General features: G+C 35.8%; 6 protein-coding genes across 13 annotated transcripts in view; 1 reads left to right on the top strand and 5 right to left on the bottom strand.

Moving 5' to 3' along the window:
• Nucleotides 1-5236, top strand: part of LOC123313270 (protocadherin-like wing polarity protein stan) — a 32029-nt gene extending 26793 nt beyond the window's left edge. For 2 of the 5 annotated variants that reach the window (XM_044898088.1, XM_044898085.1), the window contains exons 24-36: nt 5-149; nt 208-426; nt 483-703; nt 813-959; nt 1119-1307; nt 1359-1458; nt 1515-1624; nt 1683-1942; nt 2005-2181; nt 2237-2548; nt 2632-2646; nt 2764-2992; nt 3725-5236. In XM_044898088.1, coding sequence (XP_044754023.1) covers nt 5-149; nt 208-426; nt 483-703; nt 813-959; nt 1119-1307; nt 1359-1458; nt 1515-1624; nt 1683-1942; nt 2005-2181; nt 2237-2548; nt 2632-2646; nt 2764-2992; nt 3725-3758 — 2158 coding nt within the window. In that variant the 3' untranslated portion in view covers nt 3759-5236. Of the gene's footprint in view, nt 1-4; nt 150-207; nt 427-482; nt 704-812; nt 960-1118; nt 1308-1358; nt 1459-1514; nt 1625-1682; nt 1943-2004; nt 2182-2236; nt 2549-2631; nt 2647-2763; nt 2993-3624; nt 3669-3724 lie in introns of all 5 variants that reach the window. The other 3 variants (XM_044898090.1, XM_044898089.1, XM_044898086.1) reach the window with 2 other exon arrangements.
• Nucleotides 5237-5840: 604 nt separating this feature from the next.
• LOC123313269 (UDP-glucosyltransferase 2-like) lies at nt 5841-8184 on the bottom strand. Of its 2 annotated transcripts, XM_044898083.1 has the most exons (5): nt 8104-8184; nt 7742-8069; nt 6462-7259; nt 6185-6404; nt 5841-6131 (listed from the first exon to the last, which is right to left on the bottom strand). In XM_044898083.1, exons 2-5 carry the CDS (start codon nt 7983-7985, stop codon nt 5858-5860), a joined length of 1536 nt encoding a protein of 511 aa, XP_044754018.1. In that variant the 5' UTR covers nt 7986-8069; nt 8104-8184; the 3' UTR covers nt 5841-5857. The 2 variants fall into 2 exon arrangements, with proteins under 2 accessions (XP_044754018.1, XP_044754019.1); XM_044898084.1 differs by lacking the exon at nt 5841-6131 and having other exon boundaries at nt 6277-6418.
• Nucleotides 8185-9301: 1117 nt separating this feature from the next.
• On the bottom strand, nt 9302-13550 carry LOC123314367 (UDP-glycosyltransferase UGT5-like). Of its 2 annotated transcripts, none has more exons than XM_044899621.1 (4): nt 13076-13550; nt 10625-11431; nt 10293-10512; nt 9302-9746 (listed from the first exon to the last, which is right to left on the bottom strand). In XM_044899621.1, the coding sequence occupies exons 1-4, from the start codon at nt 13311-13313 to the stop codon at nt 9476-9478; spliced, it is 1536 nt and encodes a 511-aa protein (XP_044755556.1). In that variant the 5' UTR covers nt 13314-13550; the 3' UTR covers nt 9302-9475. The 2 variants fall into 2 exon arrangements, with proteins under 2 accessions (XP_044755556.1, XP_044755557.1); XM_044899622.1 differs by lacking the exon at nt 13076-13550 and adding an exon at nt 12028-12319.
• A 502-nt stretch (nt 13551-14052) lies between these two features.
• LOC123314368 (UDP-glycosyltransferase UGT5-like) lies at nt 14053-17027 on the bottom strand. Of its 2 annotated transcripts, XM_044899624.1 has the most exons (5): nt 16890-17027; nt 16661-16828; nt 15115-15915; nt 14838-15057; nt 14053-14489 (listed from the first exon to the last, which is right to left on the bottom strand). In XM_044899624.1, exons 2-5 carry the CDS (start codon nt 16794-16796, stop codon nt 14216-14218), a joined length of 1431 nt encoding a protein of 476 aa, XP_044755559.1. In that variant the 5' UTR covers nt 16797-16828; nt 16890-17027; the 3' UTR covers nt 14053-14215. The 2 variants fall into 2 exon arrangements, with proteins under 2 accessions (XP_044755559.1, XP_044755558.1); XM_044899623.1 differs by having other exon boundaries at nt 16661-16981.
• A 923-nt stretch (nt 17028-17950) lies between these two features.
• Nucleotides 17951-21454, bottom strand: LOC123314366 (UDP-glycosyltransferase UGT5-like). The gene is made up of 4 exons (XM_044899620.1): nt 21120-21454; nt 18976-19776; nt 18691-18910; nt 17951-18564 (listed from the first exon to the last, which is right to left on the bottom strand). The coding sequence occupies exons 1-4, from the start codon at nt 21358-21360 to the stop codon at nt 18291-18293; spliced, it is 1536 nt and encodes a 511-aa protein (XP_044755555.1). The 5' UTR covers nt 21361-21454; the 3' UTR covers nt 17951-18290.
• Nucleotides 21455-23282: 1828 nt separating this feature from the next.
• LOC123314108 (UDP-glycosyltransferase UGT5-like) lies at nt 23283-26682 on the bottom strand. The gene is made up of 5 exons (XM_044899225.1): nt 26142-26682; nt 26006-26012; nt 24381-25263; nt 24096-24315; nt 23283-23956 (listed from the first exon to the last, which is right to left on the bottom strand). Exons 1-5 carry the CDS (start codon nt 26399-26401, stop codon nt 23683-23685), a joined length of 1644 nt encoding a protein of 547 aa, XP_044755160.1. The 5' UTR covers nt 26402-26682; the 3' UTR covers nt 23283-23682.
• Nucleotides 26683-27102: the final 420 nt, after the last annotated feature.

Below are 27102 nucleotides of genomic sequence, written 5' to 3'. Positions count from 1 at the left end.
GCAGTATTGGAGAATGGTCTAGGGTTGGATGCAGAACTGAGTTGTCGGAAAACTGGTTTGATGTAGAGGAAGGCTCACCATTGATGATTAACTGTACTTGTAATCATCTGGGAACATTCGCTATCTTGGTAGACGTCGTTGATTTGGAGGTGAGATCTTGTTTGAGGATGATTCTCCTACTAGGTACTAACATGGCAAATTTTTCAGTATATACCAGAACCCTCATTGTTGGAAGATGTGACCAGTTACAGCTGCTTCAGCATCTCCTTACCACTTCTTTTAGCCACCTACTTGATTCTCGCACTGATTCGTGGAGTACAAACGAATTCGAACGTTATACGGAAGAACTTGGTTTTTTGCGTGTTTCTAGTAGAATTACTGTACTTTGTGGCTTTGAAAGCAAGAAAATCTTTAGTCCACAATGAGGTAAGTAAGGGAAACTTCAAATGGTGTCTTTTTGATTCAGTTGTTTTTTTTTTCAGATCTGTTGCAAATTGATAGCCATAAGTCTTCATTACCTTTGGTTGACATCTTTCTCGTGGATGCTTGTGGATGCAATACATTTATACAGGATGTTAACGGAAATGAGAGATATAAATCATGGCCCAATGCGTTTTTACTATTGCATGGGTTACGTTATGTCAGCTGTCATTGTCAGTTTGGCTGTTGGAGTTAGAGCTCACCAATACGGAAATTTCTATTTGTAAGTAATCGACTGGGTGGTTGGAACCGAAGACCAAAAGCAACTATGGTTGTTCTGAATTCATTCAGTCTTTGACGCATCGATAAGTGTTACATGAAATTTGTTTCAGCTGCTGGATGTCTCTTTATGAAAGCATTATCTGGAGCATGGTTGGGCCTATTTGCATAATGGTGTTTGTGAATTTTATCATTCTTGCTCTCTGCATCAGAGCTGCGTTCACTATCCAGGATCACATACTGGGCTTCGGCAATTTGAGGTGAGTTGCCTGGAACACAGTTGAGTAAGGTTGTTCAATTATCAGACTGGTTTCAAGACCAAAAAAGATTTGGTCTTTAAACCTTTCTAACGTCATCTTTTGATATACGAATAGTTTTAAAATTCATACTGATAATGATTCATACCAATTATTTTTTAGAACGTTGCTGTGGGTGTCTGTGATAGCTTTACCTCTTATGGGATCAACTTGGGTGTTGGCCTTGATGGCAGCATCAGAACGTCATCCCTTTTTCACTCCGGCGTTATCTGCTGCTGTTTTGATCCACGCTGCCTTCTCCTTAGCAGGATACTGTTTCGCCAACGAGCGTGTTAGAGAGAATCTTTTAAGGTGAGAAGATTGCTTCAATTTGAAAAAACAAGTTCTGATAACCTTTCGTAGATCGCTGATGAGATGTATGGGAAAGAAAGTGCCTTTGTTGGAAACCAATTCTGTTGGAGGAATGCCCAGCACCAGTAGTCAGAATATTAACATACAATCTGTGAGTAGAGCGGTTAAATTCAGTTCGGACTTGGACTTTAAACGAACGTTTTTCAGAGATCCGCTCTTGCTTATCATTCGGGGTTGGACCAAAGAAGAAATATGGGTATTTCGAACTCTAGCACAACATCTAGATCAACGACGAAAACAGGTTCCAGTCCTTACAGGTATATCTGATTGTACACTGGCTAAAAACATGGTTTCACCACAATTTTTCACTTCCAGGAGTGATACTCACTTGAGACATACTTCAACCAGCACCTCAAATTACAATTCCACCAGTGACGTCCCGTCATATATGAGAGGCTACGACACTGGACTCCACAAACATAGAGAATTACCAGAAGAGACGGAAGATAGAGGTAGAGAGAGAAGGAGAGACAGCGATAGCGATTCAGATGGTTCTGAAGGCAGAAGCTTGGACTTAGCGTCCAGTCACTCAAGTGACGATGACGAATCTAGTAATAGACGACATAAAATGAGAGGTTCGTAATTTTATTCAACAAACTCTGGTTATATCGATGCTCATTTTATTAAATGATTTCAGGAATAGACAACAGACAAGGCTATTTGCCGAATATAACCGAAAACGTAGCATCCAGGTGTGGTAGTCCACCATCTCTGAACGTTGTGACTAATTCACAACTGTTCCCTTCTGTGCCGCCGAATTATGGATCAAGATGGACTAGTCACGTCCCAGAAAGCTATTTGCATAGTCCAAATAGTAAGTGAACAACTTTTCCTTAAACCGAGTCTGGATTCAACTTTTTTTTTTTCAGTTCCTGAAGTTGGTCGTTGGTCTGCCGAAACGGGGTCCGATAACGAGATGTGTCATAAGACTAGTTCACCAAACCCCCTACCTAATCCCAATGTTCCTTCTGACACATGTATACAGCACTTACAGAGTGAAAACTATGTGGTTCGGCCACATTATGATAACCATTACAATCCGAAGAACCAGGCTTACAAGAGCAGTTACGTCCCCAAAATGATGCCACACGAAAATATGAACTACCAGGACTACAATGAGCGGATGTCAGATATAGAGGAAAAACATCAGATGAATGACAAATATCTATTTCCTTACACAGGTACATTGTTTTTTAACATTTTTTTCATCTATATTTGATCAAAAATCCACTTGAATGATTCGTATTCCTTTTTATGCCTTCAGAAAACATGTCAGAAGGTTTGTATTCAATAAAATGAAACCCAAATGTCATTATATCAGTTTAAATTATATTATTTTTTCAAGAAGCAAACCTTTTGACGACTGACGTATTTATTTGACATTATGTTTTGACAGCCGAAGAAGACCACGCCCCTATGCACAACATATATCCCACGCATCAGACAGGCCACCATGATGCCAACAATCCTTGTATGGATTATCACGGATCTGCAATGGGTTCTCGCATTGGATCGGTGTTGGGTTCTTTTCATGGATCGTTAGGAGGTAGTGTGAGAAGTTCGCCGTCTCCCCTGATGCCTCCTGTATCTATGATGCACGCCGGACACCATCCAGATCCTCATCAGTAAGTCCTTTCCAAGTTTATTGGTTTGATTGGAGTTTTCGGTTTTTGGGAATGAAAGGAGGGTTTTCTTGGGTAGCAAGTTCACTAAAAGTCAAAGGGCTGAAGGTGGTCGTACCTTTAAATCATTTTACTCTTTGATCTTGTGTGAAATGTTTGTCATTCAGGTCTGACCTATGTTGAAGTATACATCTGGTAGAAAAATTTATACTGAACAGAATCATCTTGGAGTCGCCATTCTTTTTCTTTAACAGATATTCTATAATGCATTGTCATCAGAAGGATCGGATTTCATCGAGTGCTTGAATGAATTACTCTAATATACCAATATTAGAGTAATTCATTCAATAAACTACTGAACCTCAGACAGAAAAGATAACAACTGAAATAAAACTGGTCAAATACCTAACGACAGTTATGTCATCATAATAATTAGACACAACTGCTCTTAGTAGGTGTAGTAAAATTTAAATTTCACTAGAAGTAGTCGAAAAAGGGTTAAAATTTCTTCAAGAAACTCCTCCTTAGTGGTATATGGTGGAATATAATTAACTAAAATCGGTGTGAAGGTCATAGTTCCAAAATTGTGCTAATTTATATTGTTTTATAATTATTAATAATAAACTTTTCAATAGCTGGTGTTGGGAATATGAATGAATTAACAACTAGAACTGTAATGGTAAGACTAACCTTCTATAGACACACATGCGAAACTAAAAGAGGTTTTTTCCTTAGGAAAGCAGATGACAACGAAGAAACTTCAGTTTGAATGCTTAGGTTTTAAGAATATAATGAATGTACAAATTGGATAAGGATATTTATTGTCGATACTCAGCTTAGCGACTATGTATAGAGCTTTTAAAGAAAATTACTGGGTCATTCTTTCTTAACATTATACGGAAAGCTACAAAAAATGGTTTCATTAAATCAACTTTTTTAGTGTTCTATCCGGGATGATGAGAAAATCTAAAATATTTTATTTTCGTCACTGTAATATACATCAGCTTCGAAGATATTTGAGCTTTCAGACAAATATTCTCTATCCGTGATGATCATGAAGACGGCGATAGCGTCATCACACATTGAAAATGAATTTAATGAAAATATCTTTTGTATAATTTATAGTAAGGTTAAAAGAAAATGACCTTGTATAAACATTGAAGTTTTAGAAATTTGGAAACGATTTTCTTTCTAGACAAAGTTATTTATGATACTGTTTTATTTTGTGATATTTTATTTAAAATACTTACTCCATGAACATTTTTTTAATGTGGAATTGTTCGCTGTATCTATTTTCCTTATACGTATTTGTCGTTTCCTCAATTTTATCTGTGCTTTAATTTATACAGTGAATCACTGGATACTGTGATTTTTAGGTACTTAATTTTGTTGATCATAGTTTCTATAGTAACTAAGTAAGTGAATGCTCTCTTTTTGGATTCAAAAATACCTGCAGTGCCCAACTAGAGATAAGTAAATCTGATATTTAAAGTGTGGAACGATTAATTAGTTCTCTAATACCTTCGAGTGTGAATTCTCAGATCAAAAACCGAAGTGCTCAAATATACAGAGAGCTGGCGAATTTTTCGTTACATAGTAATGTTGATGTTATATTGATAATAAAAAACCGATACATACAACTTTTCGATTGGCTCCAAATAGTGTTAATAGTAATGTTGAAGATGCTCTATCATACAGCCAAAGATAGAGCATCAGATGCCTTTCTCTTCACCAGATATTCTTTCGTACAATCAAAATGAATTTAAAGACTGCAACCAACTGGAACAATCCGAAAATGTCGAATTTATTTGTACACTGCATGAATTTACACCTAGGATAACGCCATTCGATGTATTTTATTATAGCAAGTAAGTTCATATTATATTTATAAAATGATGATAGGTTCTTAAGCCATCAGAGGAAAAGACTAAATTATTTTTTAAGCTGTGTAACGTTTTAGGTTGCTCAAAACGAAATATTTTTTCATGAATTTTGTATGGAAAAGTGTGCCTAATAGCTTTATATTCGTTTTTGTATGGATGATTAGGTAATTTAGCCACGAGATCTCAAAGTTTAGGTAGTTTTTGAAAAAAATTGGTCTTTCTTCCTGTAGGTTATGTTATAACGTTAGGTTATGTTGTGACCGTACTATTTATTTTACAGTTTTTATTTTCATGTGTGCAATCGAATATTCCATTTTATCAGCTGAATTTTATAATTGTAATGAAATATATTCTCACTATATTTTCTTTGGGTTTTATTGGAATCCAGTATACTTTCACAATATAATTTAGAGCTGCCGAAAATTAATAGTCGATAACAAAAGTTAACTGAGTCGATATTTTTATCACAATCACTTTTAAACAGAACAGCTTTAATCGCCGTACAAAATCGGCTTATACTTTAGTTTCTGGTCAGAAAATGTGGAATTGAATACAAAGCTTCAATTTGAGATATCGTTGGGCATTCGAACATGAGAACTGGAGTACTGCCTGTTAACTATATTCAATTTCGTCTGTATGAGTCCGATGGGATAAAGTTGGTGTGGCGAGAACGAGGTCAATAGTGTAATGTACATTTTATGACGCGAAAACTCTTTTCGGTGGTGGCTCAGTGTGCGTATCCTTTACGTTAGCCCTAGGCAACAATTTTATGTTAATCGACGAAAATGCTTGTCTATACCGGGTCATAATTGTCAACGACCGCATAGCCAGCGAGCCTATCCACACCAAAATTGTATTGTCTTGTCTGGTCTGCAAAGTCACAACCATTACACCGCTTACCTGACCCACCACAGACAGACTAAGTCCACTAAAAGAGCTAGGGGATGCCCCATATTAATCAAATAGAAATAATTTAGAAATATTTTCAATGGATTTTCTTTTTTCTCTTCATTACATTCATGAGGATAGATTTTATTATAAACTTGCAAACATACGCGAATATCACAGACAATATCAAGAGAAATGACACAACATCGAGAAGTAAATACTGATACCACTCCAGATCCAAAGATGCCACTCTCAAGTGTGGCGCACCCTTATGTCTGATAACATAATCCACCCAGAAATTAACAGCGTCTTTCGGAGAAATGGGCTTGTCTCTCATAATTTTGGACCTTTTCATTGCGTTTTCTTTGTATCTGGAAAAACACTCATTTGAGAAAAATACCTACTTTTGGGTTATCGTGTTTACCTTGGATTTTCTAGCATTTCCCTCAAGTAAACTACTAATTTCTCCTCGGTTAATTCATTGAAAGGTATAAACATTCCATACCCATCTGTTGCAGCTCGAATAGAATTCATATTCTGTTCAGCAAATACAGGAAATGATAGCATGGGTATTCCGTGATATATTGCTTCCATAATACCAAAAATACCACCATGATTGATGAACAGTTTCACATTTTTGTGTGCTTAAATCAAAGCCCTGTAAATATGGTTAGAAATTCTTGTATCTGGGATGAATTTACCCAAAATATCACTCTGAGGAAACCATTTCCTCGTGATGACGTTTGGAGGTTTTCCTGTCAAGTTATCCTCTTCATATTTCCACAAAACTGTTTCCTTCAATCCTGAGAAAACCCTGAATAATAATTCCAACTTTTCCTTCGGCATCATGGAACTTTTCAAGGTGGATCCCAAGCTGAAGTATATGATGCCATCCTTTGTATCATTTAAGATAGTCTGGAGGTCTTCTGGAAGTGGTTTTGGTTCCTTTAAGTGGAAACCCCCTATGTTGACCATACTTGGTACCTTAGGTACTGGAGTGTGAATGCTGACATCGGAATTCAATAGTGCTAAAGACACGTTGTAAATAATGTCGTCGATGTCGGGTGCCCCAGGGAAATACTTTTGGACCAGTCTATTATGCATCGGGATATTGATCAAAACCCTGACCAAATTGCTGTAAACGTAATAGAAGGTGTTGTGGACTCGTTCGAAAAACGACATTTGGCAGGAGAACTTGTGGAAAACGTTTGGTATGTAAGCTGGAGAATCCGGATTGCCCAGATAAGGGTTGGTCCACTCGTTCGTATCCATCGACGAGTAAATTATCAAGGGGGCTTTGAAATGATGCGCGAGATATTTTACAGCTTCCGATTGAAATTCTTCAACGATTACAACGTCGAAGGTTTGGTTCGAACCCATGAATTTACGGAATTCCGTGTGATTGAACATGTCTTCTATGAGAGAAATGCTCATTTTGTTGAAATCGAATGGTCTGTCGAAGGTGGTGAAGGTTTTATCGAAGAAATTTGGCCTGAAAGCTGCACAAAAATATTCAAAGTAACATTAGATTAGGAACACATAAATGGTTTGATAATTTTTCATCTACTATACAGATTAGGTATGAAATTCGGACAATAGAGTTTCTGCAGCGATAGGAATCTTCCGGGTCGATGGAACAAACTTATGGGAATGCTACTCCATTTTCGGTAGATCTAAGATTCACGATGAATTTCACAGATTTACCGATGGAGGAACAAATTCTACTGAAAATAGTCCACCGCTATGCCTCTAGGTAAATATTTTCAATAAAAGAGACTGGATAGAAATTATAACAGTACGAAGATATGCAACTATTTCTGTTCACTCAATGATTATATAGAGACTGCAATTACGAAGAAATATCATGAACTTCAAACTGAAAATTCAAGTTGATAGGTATTCAATGGTTTAAAGTAACATGCTATGAAAACTTGATGACTCTCATTTCATGGTGCTTTATTCTTTTCTCATTTTTGCTTACCTCTCAATTTTTCGTTTTGTCCAGTCAAAACAACTTGCTTATAGTTTGGCGGTGGGTTTTTCTCAGAGAATGCTGCAACTATCGTCACATCGTGTCCATTTTCTGACAATATTCTCATCAAACTACTTCCAGCTAAATAATGACTAGGGCCGCACATATGAAATACGCCTAGAATCTTCGCACATTCAACTTGAGGTGAAAAATCGTGAAATAACGATAAAAACACAAGGTATTTCATCCACATCTCAAAATAATGTTTCACTTTTACCGTTATCTATCCTGCTTCACTAGATCTTCATTGAAGAATCACATTCCAAGGACATTGGGCATAAATAATTATTAGGTATACAAATAGGTAAAGCCCCCCAGGACACACTCATAAGATTTGAATCGAAAGGGAACCAAAGTTTATAAATAAACGATGTTATCAGATGAAGAATACCCCTTTAGTTATCTGTTTCGACATGTGGTGATTACATACAGGGGACACTCGAAAAGACATTCGCTCCAAACTAATTAGCATAGATTCCATATATTTCAGTCTTGGAATCACTTACATTTTTGGAATTCTTTAGCAGAAATTTTTGCAATATATCTTCCATTCTTCATTATTATCCATACAGGGTGATACTTTAACTAGAACAAATATTTTAACAGTATATCCTTGAGCTCAAAAGAAACACTTTTTTCCTATAACATTTTTTCCGATTCGGCACTGATACAAAGATATAGGATTTTTGGGTTTTCATAATGAGCTGTGACACCACTGGAAAAACGAAATTACCTTCAGAATAACTAGCTAAATCTGTGACACTACACACCTGTGGATCTTTCAAACAGAGTTGTATTCAGCCAAAGTACCCAATTTTTAAAATTTCACGAATACTTTTCAATTTTACTCGAGAACGGCGTATTATACGAGAAAATAAGAATACTTTTATTTTACAGAAAGTTCAAATATTCATATGATTGCGTCTTACTTAGTCTCAAAAGGTTTGGGTTCTTTGAATTTTTGGTATTTTTATTGTACGTAATGAAAAAGCTGTGATATCGTGGGTGATATCTTGTGCTCGAAAAAGATTCATGAAATAAATGAAAAACTATATTCCGAAATTCATTTCATTCCATGCATACAACCAATTGTAAGATAAAATTTCTTTTACGACGAAAACAATGTCCCGAAGAAGAAGAGTCGATGCCGACCATGATTTCGCCCTCATTTGACCTCGTCAGAGTAACACAACTTCCATTCCGATGGAAAACGGTTATAATGACGGACCCTAGTTAAATTCTAGTAGGAGCTTTTGAGTATTATTAAGAACCTACTCGAGTGCCATCTATTAAGCAACGAGACCCAATTAAATTTCCCCTCCTCGAGATAGGACCCTCAAATGAAGACCAAATTTTGAGGTGAGATATTTAAGAAATAATATTTTCACAATCGTCAAAAATAGGCAGTACTCACCATAATACACTAGTTGAAAAATATATTATTATTCATATACAACATGTACTGTTTCACAAAAGTAAATTTTTTGAGGGTAATAAAAATTCAATTTATCATAAAAAATATTATTTATTTTCTTTGAGTAGAATCAATATACAGTTTTTTTTCAATATCAGTAAAAAATCAACATAAAAAAATTTAAAAATAATGATATTTCACGTACCCGTGAATAATCAGTTTATAATTAAAAGGCATCTGAACACATTTATTCCATTGGGAATGTAATATCAATTCTTCTTCTCCTTTGGGGCCTTTCTCTTTATTAACCGTTTGATTAAGAATTTCAGAGAGACAATGATAATAGCTGCTACAGCTAGAATGAAGAGTACAACATCTATGAGTAAATATTGGTACCACTCTAAGTCCAGAGCGGCGACCCTTAGATGGGGAGTCCCATGGTACCTTATCACGTATTCTACCCAATAATTGATAGTATCTGCAGGGTCTAAGGGTTTGTCCCTCATTATTTGTGACCTTTTCTGGGCATTCTCCCTGTACCTGTAAATAATCAACGTGACACACAGACTATAGGATTTTTGCTTAATGTAGTTTTTTTATATCTGGAAATACATATAACGAAAGCTTTAAAAAATTACTAATTACTGGAATCTAGTAAGGAATCATCAGGTAACAGGAATTTGTTAATTTGAATGGCTTCAATTATATTTAGTTTCTTAGTTCGAATTAGATCGTAGCATTTGTTGCTGTTTTAATATCAGCATCTGAATTAATTTCGTTTGTTATTTTTAACCTTTATTTCAAATTCAAATTTGTAGATATGGAAAAGTGCGGATTTGGTAGAAATATTGTACAATGAGTTGATCAGAAAATGGATGCCAATTTTTTGCTGAAGCTAAATGAATTACCATCGCTGAAACAAAAGCTTTCATGCTATTGCGAGTTCTTGACTTAGTCAGGAATGGTCCCGATTCAATTATCAAAACGTCTGAAGGAATATTTGTTTAAACGAACTCCAATCTAATTAATTTGGATCTTCATGTAGGACTTATAAATGGCGAATGTAAAATGCAGTTATAAACTTACTTCGGATTACTCATCAAGTCATCAAGGAGTTCGCTGAAATTTTCCTCAGTGAGCTCCTTGAAAGGTACATGCCTAGCTAGTCCGTTCGCTTCTGCTCTTTTTCCGTTCAGTTTCTGCTCTGCAAAAACAGATATGGCCATCACAGGTTTGCCATGGTATACTGATTCCATGGTACTGAAGAGACCTCCGTGCGATATGAACAATTTCACGTTTTTGTGTGCTGAAATTGAAAAATATGATATACTTCATTTCGTAACTGTGTATTAAGCTGTAATGCCTCTTGGAAGAATACTTCGAGGACTATTTTTTCACGTTCTGAAGCTTTCACTCACCTAATATGTCATTCTGAGGCAGCCATTTCCTGATGACCACGTTGCGAGGTTTGCCAGGTAGTTCAGGATCTTCGAACTTCCATATAATCACTTGGTTCATCGTGGAAAACTTCTTCAGGATGAAATCACGTTTGTGCTTAGGCATGTCCTTGCTCTTTATATTCGATCCCAAGCTGAAGTAGATAACTCCATGTTTCGCGTCATCCAGAACTTTCTGGAGATCTTCGGGCAGAGGTTTGGGCTTCTTTATGTGGAAACCACCGATATCTATCATGCTTGGCACTTTGGGAACAGGCTCGTGGACACTTGGATCGGAATTTAGAAGTACCAAGGAAACGTTGTAGGCTATATCCTTGAGATCTGGAGCATCTGGATAATACTTGTGCAGAAGTTTGTTCTGGGCTGGGAATGCTATCAAGTTGAAAAATATCTTGGAATATGCATACATCAATGTATTCTGTACCCTCTCCATAAAAGACATGTGGTTTGTTAGATGAGACAAATAGATGCTAGGGTGGTAGGATGGTGTGTCTGGGTTTCCTTGGAATGGATTTGTCCAGTCGTTTGCGTCCAGAGCACTATATACAATGAGAGGGGCGTTGAAATGATGAGCGACGTATTTTATAGCTTCTGCTTGAAATTCTTCAATGATAACTGCATCGAAAGTTTGTTTGGTGTTCATGAATTTCTTGAAAGTGGTGTGGTTGAAGGTGTTTTCGATAAGGTTATTGGACATGAAGTTGAAGAATACAGGCATTACGACAGGGTTTGGTGTGGTCTCGAACCAGTTCATTTTGGCCGCGCCCTCTGTAAAAATAAGAAAAACGCCATATTTTCATGTTCCACCTTCATCAAATCTACCAGGTAATATTACCGTAGAGTTACACATCTAAAACATCTGAATGAACAAGTTTTCAATATGACTTGAAGAATAAGTAACAGAGTCCACGTAAAAAATCGGTTTCTTTAAATTCTCCAGATGAATTCAATACAGGGTGACCCATAATAAGTGGTCAATCATTCTTCGCCACATTTGACTCCCAAGGTACCACCCCTCTTGGCAAATACCAAGAGTCATATCTAACCTTCAATCTAGATGTGCCTCAAACTGTTAATCATAACACAGTATACATGTTCACAGTTGTATTGTGAGCTCCTAAGTAACAAATGTTGTGCTAAATTTTATGGTTCTAGCTGTGGTAGTTCAGAAGATAATGAATAAAATACTATTTTTGAAGGAATGTAGCTCGGTGGAGAAAAAAAAATTAACTTTTCTCAATATTTTTGATCGTTGAATACAGTGAAAAATTATTGACCACTGATACTGGGGCACCCTGTATAAGAAATGCTTCAGTATATGTGAGAAATTCTCGGAATATGCATCTTACATGTTTCGAACATACCCAGATATCTTTCGTACAATCCATTCAGCACAATTTGTTTGTAATTTTTCAGCTCATTTTCTTCACTAAAAGCTGCCACAATAGTAACGTCATGCCCTCTTTCAGCTAGTGCTCTCATCAAGGTACTATAGGCCAAGTAATGACTTTTAGCTGGCATATGAAAGACGCCAAGTAACTTAGCACCTTCCGATTTCAGAAAAAGAGTGGCGAATATAACTGATAGAGTTGAAAACCTCATTTCGACGTACAATCTGTTTAAATTTCCATAAAATCTTCACCGAATGTTAGGTACCTATACATAATAGCCTTTATAGAGATTTGAAGAATGTTTAGAAAGAAATATTATCTTATCAAAGAGTCCTCAACACAGATGTATGTGGACAGTACAGTTATTATCACTTCAGTGAAGTTGATAAGATATAATCGATTTATCATTAAAAAGTCAGTTTGGATACAGATAGGTTCAATAGCCGATAGAAGGTGGTCGATTGATTCATTATTATTGTGAATTTAAGAAAAATTTCGGGGAACATTTAATTAACTCTGTTTTAAAAAGATATCAATAAGTATTAATCAATTTTATTCGAAAATAGAACTGTTAATCTTTATGTTAGGTTAGATTGCCTTGTCTTGATAACTTAACAGTTACAGTTAAAAACTGGAAGCACAAAAATACTCGATTTCTATGAATTCAGCCTCATATTTAATAGCGTTTATTATTGAAAGAATCAATATTACGTACATATAATTAACTTCAAACTGGTTTTTAAAACCTACAGTCGAGAGTCTAATACCCGATTTTTCAGAGTTTGACAAGGTGGATTTAATCTTGAGTATAATATTAGACAGGTGTTCATTCAATTCTTGTTAAATCAATTGAATATTTCATAAATCTCATCCCTTTCCGATTCTAGCGCATTTTAAAAACTCCAAGGGCAATTCATGTATTTATTACATATTGACCTCTTGTTCTCTTGTCTTGTCTTGTCAAGCTGTAGGGTCTGTCGTCTCACATAACTAAAACGCGGTAGGAAATACTGCCACCTACCTTCAAGCAATTCGTGTAACCCATCGAGATGAATCTGATGATAATTTTTAGGCGGATTTTTATCTGTAAAGGCAGCAACAACAGTGACATCATGCCCTTTCTCAGCCAGAATTTTCATCAGGGCACTGCAGGACATGTAGTGACTAGGCGATGGCATGTGAAAAACTCCGAGTAATTTAGCTCCTTTCACCCCATTCAGAAGCACCAGAAGCACCCCCACAAAACCTAAAAACTTCATAATCGACGTGAACTTGGAATGCACATGAAGACAGCTACAGATAGCTGCTTGTAGGTTATGTAGTTGGAATAATTATCCCCAGTAAAATCCGCTAATCACGAGGAGAATCCTCCTGACTGATGTTGAAACATTATTGAACTACTCCCAACATTTTGGTAGAGGGGACAACGTCCAAAAATATTATGTTGGACTCTAGGAAGTGTGACTTCCACATTACCTAACCGATGATAACCTTGACTGTAATATGCGTGTGTTATATACGAATAACATCACCATTACTTCATTATATTTGATTTGTTTTGAATTCGATCACAGGCGTCACAACAGACGGGTCTGAACGCAAAATATTTTTCTGAATATTATCAGACCATATAACAAAAATGTAGGAAAAATCATATATTTATGGAGTACTATACTATTATGTCAACCAGATAGTACCCTTTTTAACACGAGACGAATTGTTAGGTTTACTGTTATCTGTCATTGAAACATAATTGTTTAAAATTCGTTTGGATGAGACTGAGGAGTTTCAAATGGACCAATAGACGTCAGAGAAGTTTAGGTATGAAGACAACGAAAAAACAGTATTTTCACCTTTAGATCAACCCCATCCATTCCCTTACAGGTGAGAGAGCACTTGATCCCAATTTTCGACAAGCCGTTTTCGAGTAATTTTTTTTAGGTTGCTATCTACGACCATTGTGCCATGAAAATTTTTTGGGATAATTAAATGAGTATATATAACTTAGAATATGTAGATACAGTATTTATTTCGAATATTTATATATGAAAACATAAGGCATGAAATGACTATTGACTCGAATATTGATGTAGTAAATTTCCATAATTTTTTTTAAACCGATATATATTTCTCAGTCTCAGTTTTCCTCTTTACAACGAACCTAATTCTCCTTCAGTTTATAGCTCTTTCTCTTCCTAGACCATTGTTTGAATAAGTATAGAACCGTGTAAAGGAAGGCACCTGTCACTACCAGTATGAAGAGCACAACATCTATCAACAAGTACTCATACCATCTCAGGTCCAGTGCTGCTGATCTTAGATGTGGGGCACCCTTATGTCTGATCACGTATTCTACCCAATAGTTTATAGCATCTGCTGGTGACATAGGTTTATCTTTCATGAGTTTCGATCGCATTTGAGCATTCTCTTTATATCTGTGAAGAAGTAATACGTTTGATCAGAGGTGATCCCTTATTAATGGGAGTACTAGTACTTAGTTTATTTATGATCAAAAATGCGTTCATTTCAGAACTACATAAATGAATGAACAGATCATTCAAAGTGTTCCCCATCGCTGGCCTAACCTAACAGGCAGTTTTCGAAAAAATACCTCGTCTGCCGAGGCGATTCAAGTTGGGTGACACTTTTCGATTTCTGCGAAAGGAGTAAGCCAGTGACCTGGTGTAAATATACTCAAACACTGTTCTGAGAGGTTCCAGAGATAACTTTGAGGAAAGTATACAAAATACAGACGAACAAAAAACGAATAAAGATGTACTCACTTTGGATTCTTCAGGACATCATCTAGGATGTCACTGAACGTGTTTTCAGTGAGTGCTTTGAATGTTATGTGTCTTGCAAATCCGTTATCTTCTGCTCTTTTTCCGTTCATTTCCTGATCAGCAAAAATTGAAATAGCCATCACTGGCAGACCGTGGTAAACGGCTTCCATCGTACTGAATATACCTCCATGCGTTATGAATAATTTGACGTTTTTGTGGGCTGAAAAATCGGGGAAATATTATAATGAACGATAAATTTTCGAGAAATATTACCTACCAAAAATATCGTTTTGTGGTAACCATTTCCTGATTATTACATTGTCAGGCTTTCCGGGTAAGTCCGGGTCTTCAAATTTCCAAATGACAGTCTCTTTGAGCTTCGAAAACTTCTTGAGTATGAAGTCCCTTTTTTCCTTTGGCATATCAGCGCTTTTTACATTTGAACCCAAGCTGAAGAATATTACACCATGTTCGGCATTGTCCAAGATCTTTTGGAGGTCATCAGGTAGAGGTTTTGGCTTTCTTATGTGAAAACCACCGATATCTTTCATGCTTGGCACTTTGGGAATAGCCTCGTGGACGCTAGGGTCGGCATTCAAAAGCACCAATGAAACGTTGTAGGCTATGTCCACTAGATCTGGTGCATCCGGGTAATACTGATGAAGAAGCCTGTTCTGGCCAGGAAAGGATATCAAGTTGTAAAAAAGTTTCTCATACGTGTAGAATATCGTATTTTCAAGACGCTCCAGAAACGACATGTGATTCGTGAGATGAGTCAATGCTCGGCAAGGGTGATATGAAGGTGTATCGGGGTTTCCTTGGAAAGGATGGATCCATTCGTTTGCATCCATTGCGTTGTACACGATCAAGGGAGCTTTGAAATGATGGGCTACGTATTTTATTGCTTCCGCTTGAAATTCTTCAGTGATAACGACGTCGAATTCTTCTTTCCCTTTCATGAACTCTTTGAAATTGGTGTGGTTGAAGGTCATTTCTTGGAAGTTCATTCCCACGAAGTGTAAAACGATTGGTACCACTACAGGGATGGGTTTCAACTCGAAAAGGTTCGTGCTTTGTCCTGAAAACTTTTCCTGTTAAAAAACTTCTTGCAAGAAATTACAAGAGAATTTATTTGTTCAAAATGAAACAAGCTTTCAAAATCAAAATTTTCACTGTTATAATATGAATAAGGAAAAGAGTTTCTTCTCTTCAACATTTGTTCTTATTGTTCGTTCTCATAGAACATCTGCTCAATTCCATTTCGTTCAGTTGTTTGGTTTCTATGAAAAAATTTAGTATTGATTTTCAGATTCAATCTGTAGATAGCTGTATCTAAGCAGAGTCTGCTCAAAAAAAAAAAAAAATGATATGAAAGACCAAAACTATTTTCTGCCAAGGTATCACCCCTAATATTTTTCTCGCAACTCATTTACAACTTGTGTAAGTGACTATTTGAATATTAAACATTATGGATAACTGCACCACTGGCAAAATGATAAAATCCTCTTTTCGAAATAGGCACCTCTGTTATGTTCATGAAATTTTGAACGAAATCATGATATAAATAAACGATTATTTGACTCATTGAAAATTCAACTCCAGCAATGGCAAATTCATGATGTACTAGAAAACACGAACCTTGCGGTCCTTGTGGAAACATATTATCTTTTCAAAATCGTACGTTTCGAAAGAACTGAACGCTTTTTAATTGGTTGAGAATTGAAACAACTTAACCATCGTTGATAATAGTGAATCATGTCGAATAAATTACCTGCTACCTGCTTGATTCAAATCGAATGTGAACAATTTCATCTACATCTTACCTGAAACCTGTTCATAAATCCCATCGAGGTATATTTGTCTGTAGTTCTTCGGTGGATTTTTCTCTTTGAAAGGCGCGATAACTGTTACATCGTGACCCCTCTCCGCTAGGATCTTCATAAGAGTGCTGCATGCCATGTAGTGGCTCCTTCCGGCAACATGAAATACTCCTAAAATTTTGGCACATTCTATTCCTGTAGCGACTAGGAGAAGAACACAAAACGAACTTACAATCTTCATTTCGAATTCGATTGATAAACTGAGTTCCTACTGATGAAACAGCACTTTTTGTCAGCCATTCACTACATCATTTCATGCAAAATCAAGAGATTAATTCGGAAACCTCCTTATCTAATCTGGAGTGGTGATTAAGATCATCTGTATAATTATTTCAGGGGGTGTGAATGATATAAATGAATTACATAATGCTTTCTCAGGCCATTAAAGAAAACATCTGATACAACAGTAGTTGAAGTTTCTAATCCATAGAAGTACAAACTAATTCATAGGAGCTATATCGAACTAATATATAATAAATAGAAAAAAAATTAAAAAATCTTAAAATTCGATCTCGATCGATCTCTGAAATTATCATGCCCTTGATCTCATCTACATAGCAGAGGGCTTTCCACAGCAAAAAATCTAAATTTCCTGATAGGCAGACCTCTCACCCAGTGTATTCAAACTGGAGATCTTGGGAGCAATTCAATAGAATCTCTTCGATAAATCCAAGTACCTACATGTCTTTTATGAAATGAATCTTTTAGAAAATTGAATTAGTATTCTATGAATGGCTCTCAAGATCTACAGGCTTAACACTATTGGGCTCTCTTTTATGGAGGTCATAAAACTATTTATCACTGTTCTCGACAAAGAACTTTATCAAGTCGTTTACTCCTTGGGTGGGATGATTTTATTATCGTTCAAAAGTGGCATACACCTCTCAAACAAAATTTTGAAAATTTTGTTAGATTAATATATAGAGTATGGCTCATTATATCGATACTCTCAATTATATCTGAATGTTAAAACTTTTTTTTTCGGTTCCTTGAACATCAACATCGCTGTGCCTTAATACCTAAATGATTGTAACATCACAGTGGGCGTTAATTTTTGAATTCTATGATACTCGAAACTCTGAAGTAAGGAGCACCTCAACGTGACGATAAAGGAAACAAGCTTGGTAAATATTCACTTCGATGTTGAGTAGAAAGGAATATTGGGATAGGAAAGTCCATAAGAACTGTGGAACTCGACTGGATATGCTAGGAAATAACAAATAAAATGGAAAATACGATAAAAAACGGTTTTCATTTTCCCTTCAACATTTCGTGCTCACATTTAAATCACATTCCATTGAGAGAAATTATGTCTGATCACATCATTTTCATATTTCTAGATTTGGTAATGATATTTTTTATCGTTTGGTGAAAAAAATTCTTGAGCTATGATAATGACAATATTATCAAGAATGAAGTATTTTCAGAATCAAACAGAAACATAATCATGATTTCGCTGAGAAATAACTACACTAATTTCTAAATTTTTACACGTAGCAAAAACTTGTCCCTGTTAGGAATCTATTGAAATTCCTTTTTGTCCCTCAGTCTTATAAGTCCATATGAACAAAAATTAATTCTTCTTCTCTTTAATGCTTGATCTCCTCTTAGACCATAGCTTGTACAAGTATACAACAGTGAAAAGGAAAGCTCCAGCCATTGTTAGAATGAACAGCACAACATCTATCAACAAATATTCGTACCATTCGAGGTCCAATGCAGCTGACCTAAGATGTGGAGCACCCCTGTGTCTGACTACGTATTCTACCCAGAAATTAACAGCATCTGCAGGGTCCATGGGTTTGTCTTTCATGATGCCTGAACGTTTTTTAGCGTTCTCTCTGTATCTGTAGTGAAAAATTAATTAATTGAAAAACCGAAACAAACATACTGTACTAAGGAAAAAATTATAGATTTCTTTCTGCTGAATACCTAGTGATTATCGCATATGCCTACTGCTACATCATACTTACTTTGGATCGCTTAAAAGATCGTCCAAGATTTCACTGAAAGAAGTCTCAGTGAGTTGTTGGAATCGTATATGTCTTGCGAATCCATTCGATTCAGCTCTTTTACCGTTCAGCTCTTGTTCCGCAAAAACTGATAAAGCCATAACAGGCAGACCATGGTAAACAGCCTCCATTGTACTGTATAGGCCTCCATGAGAAATGAACAATTTGACGTTTTTGTGAGCTGCAAACAATAAGGAAAATAAGTTGACACTTTCAGGCTATTAGAAAGAGAGCTGCTTCACTCACCAAAGATATCGTTTTGTGGCAGCCAATTCCTGATGATGACATTGTCAGGTTTGCCAGGCAATTCTGTGTCCTCGAATTTCCAAATAACAGTCTCCTTAAGCTTCGAGAACTTCCTAAGTATGAAGTCTCTCTTTTCCTTAGGCATGTCCTTGCTTTTAACGTTTGATCCTAAACTGAAGAATATGACGCCATGTTTGGCGTTGTCCAAGATCTTCTGAAGATCTTCAGGAAGAGGCTTGGGCTTTCTTATGTGAAAACCTCCAATATCTTTCATGCTTGGTACTTTCGGAATAGGCTCATGCACGCTAGGGTCAGTATTCAAGAGTACCAAGGAAACATTGTAGGCTATGTCTTTGAGGTGAGGAGCATCTGGATAATACCGGTGTAGAAGCCTGTTCTGGGAGGGGAAGGATATCAGGTGGTAAAAAATGTTGTTATAAGTGTAATATAACGTATTTTCTACACGCTCCAAAAACGACATGTGGTTCGTTAGGTGGGGTAGAGCAGTACAGGGGTGATAAGAAGGTGTGTCAGGATTTCCTTGGAAGGGGTTGGTCCAGTCGCCGGCATCCATAGCACTGTATACGATCAAGGGTGCGTTGAAATGATGGCCTACGTATTTTATAGCTTCGGATTGAAATTCCTCAACGATAACTGCGTCGAATTTCTCATTCGTTTTCATAAATTCCTTGAAAACTGTGTGATTGAAAGCCATCTCTTGAAACATGTTTGAGATGAAGTGGAAAACGATTGGAGTTATGGCAGCAAAACTTGTTGTTTCGAAGAGGTTGATCGATTGAGCTGAAAAAGTCTTATATTAATATACAGCTATGTGAGGAGATTTTTATCAACCCTTTTTATTATAGGCTAGTTAGAGATGAACATATCGGAAAAACAAAAATTTAAAAAGTCAACACGTTTCTGTCTCAAAAAATGGTGATGCTACCGGTGGATTCGGGTGACTTGGGACAGTCCTGTAACTTGGGACAATTACCCCCTTGCAGATTTCTTTGTTTCTCACCATTTATGAGTGAAGGGACAAACTTATAAGATTGTGAAGCTTCTTTTCGGTAAGTTTAACAATTAATTCCTGTTGAGTTGTGTTTCATTTTGTGCATGTGCAATTTTTTTTTCTGGATACGTGGGATATTGGGATATTAGATATGTCATGAAACAGGGTTGTTTACAAATCAAACAGCAACACGGATCTCATTTATTTATTTTGTTGTTTCATAGGGTGACTTGGTACAGTGCCGAATATATACAAGCGGTGCATTGGCAGTAGGAAATATGCCGATTTTTCGCATGATAGTATTATTTACGTTATTTCCACGAAGAAATCACCAAAGAATGAAAGAAATCAAGTTCCCTTGTTATGTTTAGTTTTTTACATTTGAGTTGCAATACATTTACTTTCGCTGTAATAGGGGTTTATCATTTAATTTCCTTACCGAAGTTCAACTGTATAATCACAAATTCTAATTTTTCAAAACTATTAAGCGTCCCATGTCACCTATTTCATTTGAGAGTTGAGAAATCAATAGATTTTAACTTGTGTCTCAAGTCCACCAAATCGGTGGGTGATATTTTATTTTTTTCAAAATTTATATCCGAATTTTGAAGCATGGTATGTATCCTTATCAATAGTCTGAGTCATTAAGCATATTCGAACCTCTTTTTTAGATGAAAATAGGTCACTGTTTTGAAAATATGAAAAGTTGAATGCAACAATCTTCCCAAGCCACCCGAATCTACGGTATTCGAAGGAACTCTATCCTCCATACTTCGTAAAATTTGCAGAACAAATTCCTCAAAAGATGCGTTTTTTCCACAATATAGTTAATAAAAATACGAATTTTAAGTTATGAATACTTTCATTCCAACCGTTTTGAAGCAAGAAGGAGACAAAATTTACACAATTCTTTTCTCACATCGAAAGAAACCTATGTAGATGCGCCGCTACTGATGAAATTGGATATTCCATGACCATGAATCAATCCGAACTATTTGGTTACAAATTGAATCAAACTGGAAGACTCTGTTTGTGAATGAGTGAAACATTTTCTTAGTGTTTTTTCTTGAAAGATTTCATGAATAATGTGGCTCAAAATTGTTCCGATTCCACAACATTATATTTATCTCACCTGAAGTCTGTTCGTACAGTCCATCGAGATATATTTGTCGATAATTCTTCGGTGGGTTTTTCTCTTTGAAAGCTGCGACAACTGTAACATCGTGGCCCTTCTCAGCAAGTATCTTCATAAGAGTGCTGCAGGCCATGTAGTGGCTCTTTCCAGCCAGATGAAAAACACCCAGTATTTTGGCACATTCTGCACCAGTCACGATGATGAACACAAAAGCACAAAGTACACCGACGATCTTCATTTTGATTTCAATGATGAACTGAGCTTCTCTCGCCAATACAACGGTTTATATGTATAAAATAGGCTTGCCACTTCAAGGTTCGCGTTCGAATATTATACAGCAAAAAATTGTAAGATTACCTCAAAATTTCGCTTATCTTATCTGGAGGGTGGAATGATTCAGCTCAACACGTTGATTGGAATGGATGTTATGGAATAGGATAGTACATGGAGGTAGAAGGTTTCTTTGACTTTTCCTAATAAACATTCATGTTTTTTTCTTCGTAGAAATGAACACATTCCTTTATGAAATATTTGAAACGAGATAAATAAATTGTATTTAGGTATTAGGTATACATCATTACACTTCGAATATTGTCAATTGTCATCTTACTTTTTTAATCGCATTATTGTACTGAAAAGAGAACTCAAGCCTTAGGTTAATATTTAAAGAATTGTAAATGGTTCTTTGACTTTAATTCAAGATTTTTGGGCACCATTACCAAGCAAAATATTTGGTTTTGCTGTATTCAGCTAATTATATTGATATCGTTCAAAATTTCAGCAATTTTGCATTTTTTTCCAAAATATCTGATAGCTACAAGATATAATTGGTATAACGGCTTGAAAAATATAAAAAAAAAATTGGTTTATTCATGAAATGCTCCTGTAGAATTGTTCGAGATAATTGTTTTAGTTTTGAAGAATAAGTAAAGAAACATATTTACCTTCTTCAAAGAATAATTCATTGATTTTTTTTATTTTATCCTGAAAAATGAAATAAACGCTGAGATTTATGAGTTGCGAGGCTTTTTCTTGAGATATAAAGAGAATTCAAGTAATTTAGGACGCAAATTCAAAGCCCCCACTGGTTTTTTTTAATTAGATTACTCATCGATTATGATCTGATAGAACACTCTTTTCCTAATTAACAGCTTTTTAGGATTCATATCTAATGTTCAACCTGTTTTTCTTGAGCTTTTTTAACTCTGATTTTCTACTTTCAAATGATGTATCACAAGCCCATACTTTCTATTTAAAAAATTTAGTGTTTCACCTATCGTTCGAAGAGGGTTGAAGTTGGGGTTCGTATTTTTTCGTAGAAGAATGACACGTTAAAATTTTAGTTCGATGTGATTCAGGAGATTTCACGAATATTTACAGTAACCGCGAGATAATTAATTTATTCCATTTGGCTGTTCCACACTGTATATTGCGATTTGTAATCAAGTGAGCATACTTCATCGAAAATTAAAAGTTTAATGTCAATAAATAGTCTGTGGAATAATTGCAGTTTAATCGAGTGAGAATAACGGTTATGTAGTCATGATTCGCATTTCGACTGAATTATTAGGCAAAGGTAGATTTATATATATAAATCAGTTGGGACTCGAAAAAAAAAGAATACAGTGAATGGTGGAAATTAATTTAGCTATTTTCGTCAGTGAATAAATAAAAACATTGTGTTTTTATAATACCGAATTATGTCAACACAATTATAACTGGATATTTTTAGATCTTCATCTATACAATGGTTACCAGTTCTTTCAAACGTTGTTCCGTCCTATATTCGTAGATAGACTGCAGTTATAAATTCTTGGAATTTGCTCAGAGCATGTCTGGGCAGAGATGTCTAGACCACACTTCTCGTGAGATGTTGGATGTTTGGACATATGGGTCCAAAAACTTCATAAATTGTCCCATCGTAAGTATGCCTCAAAGAGTAGAATGCTTGATAGGCGAGCTTTTCATTCATTCATGCTTTTCTAAATGAAACAAGGAAGGAATCATAAATCAATAATTGAGCAGTGTATTTGAAATATTCGATTTTTACATTTTATTAGGTATCTAATATTATTTATGTAATGGTTGATGTTTTTCATCAAATATTCTTGTTGATATGAATATGAACTATTCTTCAATTATGCTGGGAAATATCAAATGAAAAACAAATACATACCTACTATAAAAAACGTTTAAAATTGGTTGAATTCAAATTAATAGAAATTATGCGAAAGCTATGACTTATTTGATAATATCACATTGATTTTTCTAATTATGTAATAATTATAGTTTCTATTGGATTTGAAAAATGTAATAACAATATTATCCTTATCAACTAGTTATCAAAAATGAGGTATTTTTTAAGTGAAAAAATTTATGGGAAGAAGACAATGATGAATATTCCATTTGCCGATCACAGACAATATCCTGATTATGATAAGATATATATAGTACTTTCTGAATTGTTACAATTCGATGGTATCTTTATGATCTATTTTCGAATCATTAATATTATAGTTTTGAGAACAATTCCATGTTGCTCTTAGAAATCGAGCACGAATTAATTCTTCTTCTGTTTAATGCTTGATCTCCTCTTAGGCCATAGCTTGTACAAGTACACAACAGTGAAAAGGAAAGCTCCTACCATCGTTAGAATGAAGAGGATAACATCTATCAACAAATATTCGTACCATTCCAGGTCCAATGCAGCTGACCTTAGATGTGGAGCACCCTTGTGTCTCACCACGTATTCTACCCAATAATTGATAGCATCTGCAGGGTCCATGGGTTTGTCTCTCATGATGCTCGAACGGGTTTTAGCGTTCTCCTTGTATCTGTGACCAAGAGGTAATTTTTTCAATCATAAGTGTGAAGATTTTAATATTGCACTAGAGAAAATCATTATGATTGTATATTTTTTTTGGTGGACTGGGGATTTAAGGAACATACGGAGTGCATATTGTTAATACTTACTTTGGATTGCTCAAAAGATCGTCCAAGACTTCACTGAAAGAAGTCTCAGTGAGTTCTTGGAATGGTAAATGTCTTGCGAATCCACCCATTTCTGCTCTTAGAGCGTTCACCTCTTGTTCCGCAAAAATTGGCAGAGCCATCACAGGCAGACCATGGTAAACAGCCTCCATTGTACTGAACAGGCCTCCATGAGAAATGAACAATTTGACGTTTTTGTGCGCTGCAAACAATAAGGAAAATAAGTTGAGACTTTTAGCCGATAAGAATGAGAGTTGCTTCACTCACCGAAGATATCGTTTTGTGGCAGCCAATTCCTGATGATGACATTGTCAGGTTTGCCAGGCAATTCTGTGTCCTCGAATTTCCAAATAACAGTCTCCTTAAGCTTTGAGAACTTCCTAAGTATCAAGTCTCTCTTTTCCTTAGGCATGTCCTTGCTTTTAACGGTTGAGCCTAAACTGAAGAATATGACGCCATGTTTGGCGTTGTCCAAGATCTTTTGGAGATCTTCAGGAAGAGGCTTGGGCTTCCTTATGTGAAAACCTCCAACATCTTTCATGCTTGGTACTTTCGGCATAGGCTCATGCACGCTAAGGTCAGTATTGAAGAGAACCAAGGAAACGTTGTAGGCTATGTCCTTGAGATCGGGGGCTTCTGGATAATACCGGTGTAGAAGCCTATTCTGGGCGGGGAAGGCTATCAGATGGTAAAAAATTTTGTCATAAGCGTAAAATAATGTATTCTCTACACGCTCCATAAACGACATGTGATTCGTGAGGTGTGTCAAAGCATGACAAGGGTGGTAGGAAGGAGTGTCAGGGTTTCCTTGGAAGGGGTTTGTCCATTCGTTCGCATCCACAGAACTGTATACGATCAAGGGTGCGTTGAAATGATGAGCTACGTATTTTATAGCTTCAGATTGAAATTCCTCCACGATAACTGCGTCAAATTTCTCATTGCTTTTCATGAATTCCTTGAAATTTGTGTGATTGAAAAACATCTCTAGAAACATGGTTGTCATGGAGTGGAAACTGACTGGTGTCATGAGAACAGAGCTTTTTGTTGCGAAGAGGTCCTTGGTTGTGGCTGAAAAAAGTCTAATATAGTTACACAGCCAAGTGGGGTAAGCAAAATAGGCATCAGGCATAGGAGGATATATTGAAAAATTCTTAGCCTACTATAGAACCAAACAAAATTTCAATGTCGAAATATTTCTTTACTCAACATATTCTCTGCTTAATTGGATACATTTATTGCAGCGAACCTGCAACGTTCCTAGACCGTTCAAAAAAAGTTTTTCGTCTTGCATTGCAAATCAGACCTCTACAGCTTTCAATTCCTCCTCGAATAAACAACCTTTTAAACTTTTTTCAGTTGAGGAAAGAGACCGAATGGAGCTAAATCTGGTGAATAAGGGAGGTGTTCTAGTAATTCAAACCCTAAATCGCGAATTTCTTGCATGGCAACATGAGATTTGTGTGCAGGGACGTTGTCCTGCAAAAACAAAACACCTTTTGATAGCTTTCCGCGTCTTTTCTCTTTAATTTTTTTCCGTAGAGTGGTCAGTGATGTCGAATAGTATTCTCCGTTTATTGTTGAACTGTTGAATTTTTCTTCAAATTCTGCCAGAATCTCTCGTGACGATGATTTGGCAATTGATGGCATTTTTCACCAACACTATTTTTTTACTTACTCATAGATGCTTTTTCTGGGGTGATAATCGATGGAAGATGAAAGAACGTATTAATTACATGTCGCTTTATTTTTGTAATTGTCATTTTTTACTTCAGATGACTCATCAATTAGTTTCCTAGAAAAATGGCATGTTTTCGATAACATCAATTACTCTTCGGTCATTGACCTCGAAATACATAAAGATTGAAAGGTCTAAAGCCAAATTCTACTCTTACTTCTACCCTATAACAAGAAAAGAGCTGAAAAAAACTGGGAAACTCTGTTTGAATATGATCAAAACCTTAATGTTTTTTTTTGAACACTTTTCATGACTTATGGGACTAAATATTTTTCTTGATGTTTTAATTTTACAATGTTATTTTTATCTCACCTGAAGCCTTTTCGTACAGTCCATCGATAACTATTTGTCGATAATTTTTCGGTGGATTTTTCTCTTTGAAAAGTGCGACAATTGTTACATCGTGGCCCCTCTCAGCAAGTATTTTCATGACAGTACTGCATGCCATGTAGTGGCTCTTTCCCGCCACATGGAACACACCCAGTATTTTGGCACATTCTGCTCCAGTCACGATGATGAACACAAAAGCACAAAGTACACCGACGATCTTCATTTTGATTGTAATGATGAACTGTGCTCCCACAAATATTATACAGCAAAAATTGGAAGATTACCTCAAAAAGTCGCTTATCTTATCTGGAGGGTGGAATGATTCAGCACAACACTGAATGTTGGTTGAAATTGAAGTTGTTGCAACTGAGCTGCAACTTTCATCATATTTTATTGAAAAATATACTCGCATAGTTTCACTCAATGAAAAAACTCGGTAATGCTTTTCCCCATATCACAATCTTTCTTGAAAATATCTATCTTGAATTATTAAAAAGATAAAATTTTTATTATATATGTTTATACATCGTGTGACACTTGAAATATGATATGGATAAGTAGACAGGCTTAAACAGTTTGAAAACAAGAAATATTGTTCAGGAAGCGAGATGTAGGATATGCAAAAATCAGTGAATTTTGAAATTTGGACATTCTTGGAAGTCGCCATTTCATTCTGTACAACTTTGAATTCAAGGCAGCACAATAATTTTTTGGTCAGTCTTCAATGAACAACTCTAAAATATCAAAATCGATGAGAAAATACCGAGTAACCATATAAAAAGACGAAAGACGAATTATTTTAATTCAATATATTTTTTACGCCCAAATAAAAAATTTTTGTTTTATCCGATTCAACATATACTAGGCTATGTGGTTTATAGGGATAAGCTTCCGGCATATTTTACTCAGGATCCATAAATAGCT

This window comes from Coccinella septempunctata, chromosome 5, assembly GCF_907165205.1.
Source record: "Coccinella septempunctata chromosome 5, icCocSept1.1, whole genome shotgun sequence".
NCBI lineage: Eukaryota > Metazoa > Arthropoda > Insecta > Coleoptera > Coccinellidae > Coccinella > Coccinella septempunctata.
Note: the sequence above shows the minus strand (reverse complement) of the source record. Positions and strands in the feature narration are given on the sequence as shown.

Coding starts and splice junctions, on each gene's coding strand:
- LOC123314368 (XM_044899623.1), bottom strand. CDS start 16,898: ATGAAGATTGTAAGTTCGTTTTGTGTTCTTCTCCTAGTCGCTACAGGA. Junction 15,058..15,114: donor ACCACAAAACGATATTTTTG/GTAGGTAATATT, acceptor CCGATTTTTCAG/CCCACAAAAACGTCAAATTA. Junction 14,490..14,837: donor GATGTCCTGAAGAATCCAAA/GTGAGTACATCT, acceptor ACTTCTTCACAG/ATATAAAGAGAATGCTCAAA.
- LOC123314367 (XM_044899621.1), bottom strand. CDS start 13,313: ATGAAGTTTTTAGGTTTTGTGGGGGTGCTTCTGGTGCTTCTGAATGGG. Junction 11,432..13,075: donor GTTACACGAATTGCTTGAAG/GTAGGTGGCAGT, acceptor TTATTTTTACAG/AGGGCGCGGCCAAAATGAAC. Junction 9,747..10,292: donor GACTTGATGAGTAATCCGAA/GTAAGTTTATAA, acceptor GATTATTTACAG/GTACAGGGAGAATGCCCAGA.
- LOC123314108 (XM_044899225.1), bottom strand. CDS start 26,401: ATGAAGATCGTCGGTGTACTTTGTGCTTTTGTGTTCATCATCGTGACT. Junction 24,316..24,380: donor GCCACAAAACGATATCTTCG/GTGAGTGAAGCA, acceptor TATTGTTTGCAG/CGCACAAAAACGTCAAATTG. Junction 23,957..24,095: donor GATCTTTTGAGCAATCCAAA/GTAAGTATTAAC, acceptor TCTTGGTCACAG/ATACAAGGAGAACGCTAAAA.
- LOC123313269 (XM_044898083.1), bottom strand. CDS start 7,985: ATGTGGATGAAATACCTTGTGTTTTTATCGTTATTTCACGATTTTTCA. Junction 6,405..6,461: donor TCCTCAGAGTGATATTTTGG/GTAAATTCATCC, acceptor CTTTGATTTAAG/CACACAAAAATGTGAAACTG. Junction 6,132..6,184: donor GAAATGCTAGAAAATCCAAG/GTAAACACGATA, acceptor GTGTTTTTCCAG/ATACAAAGAAAACGCAATGA.
- LOC123314366 (XM_044899620.1), bottom strand. CDS start 21,360: ATGAAGATCGTCGGTGTACTTTGTGCTTTTGTGTTCATCATCGTGACT. Junction 19,777..21,119: donor ACTGTACGAACAGACTTCAG/GTGAGATAAATA, acceptor AGACTTTTTCAG/CTCAATCGATCAACCTCTTC. Junction 18,565..18,690: donor GATCTTTTAAGCGATCCAAA/GTAAGTATGATG, acceptor TTTTCACTACAG/ATACAGAGAGAACGCTAAAA.